Source organism: Lygodium microphyllum, chromosome 12 (assembly GCF_053477565.2).
Source record: "Lygodium microphyllum isolate KBCC chromosome 12, Lygodium_microphyllum_v1.1.10, whole genome shotgun sequence".
Classification (NCBI taxonomy): Eukaryota; Viridiplantae; Streptophyta; class Polypodiopsida; order Schizaeales; family Lygodiaceae; genus Lygodium; species Lygodium microphyllum.
Genome location: NC_141146.1, coordinates 151299058 through 151302182, shown reverse-complemented (window position 1 = coordinate 151302182; position 3125 = coordinate 151299058). Strand labels below are relative to the sequence as shown.

The 3125-nt window shown below is 55.3% G+C and overlaps 1 protein-coding gene across 1 annotated transcript; it reads right to left on the bottom strand.

Moving 5' to 3' along the window:
• Positions 1–582: 582 nt before the first annotated feature.
• LOC148028444 (uncharacterized) lies at positions 583–2597 on the bottom strand. Its single transcript, XM_087689962.1, has 3 exons — positions 2440–2597; positions 2210–2276; positions 583–2111 (listed from the first exon to the last, which is right to left on the bottom strand). Exons 1-3 carry the CDS (start codon positions 2539–2541, stop codon positions 583–585), a joined length of 1698 nt encoding a protein of 565 aa, XP_087546088.1. The 5' UTR covers positions 2542–2597.
• Between the last annotated feature and the right edge of the window lie 528 nt (positions 2598–3125).

Below are 3125 nucleotides of genomic sequence, written 5' to 3'. Positions count from 1 at the left end.
TCATACTTTCTTCAATTGGCCGATTACACTAGCATAGAGTTAGTGGGGCTGCTCAAATCAAAGACATCGTATTTTGAGCAGAATATCGTATGAGGTTGAAAAGAATTAAAGCAAGGATTGCAGCATGATGCCTTATCGTCCAAAGCAACCATGATCAACCGTTAATCTATCGTGTGTGTAAGAAATTATCTAGATTCATATTATGTGTACCCTTGGATTTGATAACATCCCTATATAGAAATGGAAGTCTGTATTTCCTGAAAAAAAGGTTTTGAGCTATACGCTCAAGAAATCCAGCTAATGTATAACTCATAAGCTCAGAAATCGTACAACCAAGAACGGCATGTGGCCAATGATCACATCCATGATACACAGAGATACACGTGATCCAAAACGTCCAACAACCGGTACATAACTTCTACACTACATTAGAGAGGATAGTAGTAGTTACTACTACTTCGAGTAAATGACATCCAGGTATTCCTTAGTGAGCCTAAAGGTTATATAATTAACTTAATAGGGGTATGTTAGAAGAGCCAGCTTTTAAGCCGCTCCAGGGAAACCAATGCCGGCGGGCGGAGATCAGGGCATGCTGGCTCCATGGCCACCTGCGGCACCGACGCGAGCTCCAGCTCCAGGCCTAGCTCCACCACGGCCTGCTGCTGATCCTCCGTGACCACCTGCGGCCATACCACCAGGTCCAGATCTGGCTCCAGCTGCACCGCTTGCAGCTCCTCCGTGACCAGTAGCTCCAGTTGCCATGCCACCTCTAGCCGCTCCCATGCCGCCTGATCTGGCTCCTGCACCACTTGCGTGACCACCTGACATCATGCCGCCAGCAGCTCCAGCTCCAGCTCCTCCACGACGACCTCCTACGGCTGTCGTACCGGTGGCTCCTGCTCCGGATCTAGCTCCATGGCCACTTGTTGCTCCTCCCATACGGCCACCCGCACCGGCCATGCCGCCGCGTCCAGCTCCAGCACCTGCAGCTGTCATGCCAGAGCCTCCAGCCCCGGACCTACCTCCATGGCCACCTGCTGCTGCTGCTGCTCCGCCATGGCCACCCGCGGCCATGCCACCGTGTCCAGCTCCTCCGGATATACCTGCTCCACCACCCATTGCCGATCCTCCACGACCGCCTCCTCTTGCCATGGCACCTCCGACTGCGGACCTAGCTCCATGGCCACTTGCTGCTGCTGCTCCTCCATGGCCGCCAGCTGCGCTCATGCTGCCTGATCCAGCATGGCCACCCGCTGCTCCTGCTCCTCCGTGGCCACCTGTGGCCATGCCGCCTCCGGCAGCTCCGGGCCTAGCTCCGTGGCCACCCGCAGCCATTCCGCCTCCAGCAGCTCCGGACCTAGCTCCGCGGCCACCCGCAGCCGCTCCGGCTCCATGGCTACCTGCAGCCATGCCGCCTCCGGCAGCCCCGGACCTACCTCCATTGGCTCCGGCTCCATGGCCACCCGCTCCGGCCATGCCACCTCCATGACCTCCGGTCCTAGCGCCACCAGCGGCTGCCGCTCCACCATGGCCAGCTCCTCCAGACCGAGCACCTGCAGTCACTCCTCCGTGCCCCCCTGTAGCCACGCCACGTCCTCCAGCTCCAGCTCCTCCAGCAGCGCCGGCTCCTCCATGGGCTGCACCTCCAATACCAGAGGGCCTAGCCCCAGCTGCTCCTCCGGTCATGCCATGACCAGCTGCTCCAGCTCCAGACCGGGCCGCTCCACCAGCAGCTCCTCCTACATGTCGACCCCCGGCTGCACTCATGCCACCATGAGCTCCGGCGCCACCAGCAGCTCCACGGCCACCGGCTCTTGCTGACCCAGACCTTGAACCTGCACCTGCACCATGAGCACTGGCTCCGCCATGGGCTCCTCCTGCAAGGCCAGACGGCCTAGCGCCAGCAGCTCCTCCGGTCATGCCACCCCCATGAGCTCCAGCAGCTCCAGGCCTGGCTCCACCAGCAGCAGCTCCTCCATGGCCACCAGCTCCTGCACCCATGCTGCCATGAGCTCCAGCGCCAGTAGATCGAGCTGCGCCTCCATGACCAGCACCAGGTGATCCAGATGCACCTCCGCGGCCAGCAGCTCCAGCTGCAGGTCCGACTTTAGCTGCATCAACAGAAGGTAAGGGAGCAATAATTATTACAATGGCACGTGTGCGCGTGCATGGAACGGAGATTATACCAAAGCTAGAGTTACACGTTTACCATATTGCACGGCCTCGTCCTCGTCACTAATGCATGCATCGGATTGGCTGTTGCAATTAGAGGCGGCCTGCATGAAACACGATCAGAGGAAGAGCGTGTCAATCAGTGAGAGCTCAGATGATGCAATCTCAGGCACGCGGAGAGCATACCATCGCACGATGAGCCTGAACACTAACGAATAAGGCCAGCGAGAGAGAGAGAGAGATCAGAGCGCTCGCATGGATACATACCGAGAATACGGCTTGGGATGCTTGGAAGCAGCAGCAGCTCACTATGATGATGCACAGGATGAGCATCAGCCAGGACGGCATCCTCCTCGCGCTCGTCGCCATATCGTCGATGGCAATGACTATCTTCAGTGCTGGGTGTATGTCCCAACTCGACTAGATTGACGCTGGCGATGGGTATCGACTAAGCATGGGTCCCTTATATAATGGCAGCGACAATTGGCTTTAAAACAGATGACGACAATTATAATCCCCGCCGCATGCATAAATCTCATGCCATGCAAAAAAAGCAACGTTGAATATTCTTGCAAGGTATGCTTTTGAGAGGGCGAGATAATTCGGCCAAAACGCGCCTGATTCGAGAAAGCTGGCAACGCTTTCTTTGAGGGGTGCCTTCTTCTTCTTCTGTTTCCTTTTCTTATTTCCTTCGCTTTTACGAGGGCAAATAATATATTGCTCGATTTCTTAAAGGCCCGATGCACTCAAAGAAACTGGGAACTTAAAAAAAAACAAAAAAGAACGCTAGATCCATTGCCTACGATCGTCAAACCCATTTACCTATGATCGAGATGCAACATCCGTTTATGTGCTTATGTCTGGTTTATAATGCCATGATTCCATTGAAATTAGAGTTTGGAGGAAATCCTCTTTAAGCAATTTGAAGTGTCGACTGGTTTTCTTGAAAACTT

What these genes read in the sequence shown, in the direction of transcription:
- LOC148028444 (XM_087689962.1), bottom strand. Translation starts at nt 2,541, where the DNA reads ATGGCGACGAGCGCGAGGAGGATGCCGTCCTGGCTGATGCTCATCCTG. An exon ending in CATCCCAAGCCGTATTCTCG is followed by an intron (nt 2,277 to 2,439) that starts GTATGTATCCAT and finishes TGTTTCATGCAG; the next exon opens with GCCGCCTCTAATTGCAACAG. An exon ending in GGACGAGGCCGTGCAATATG is followed by an intron (nt 2,112 to 2,209) that starts GTAAACGTGTAA and finishes CTGTTGATGCAG; the next exon opens with CTAAAGTCGGACCTGCAGCT.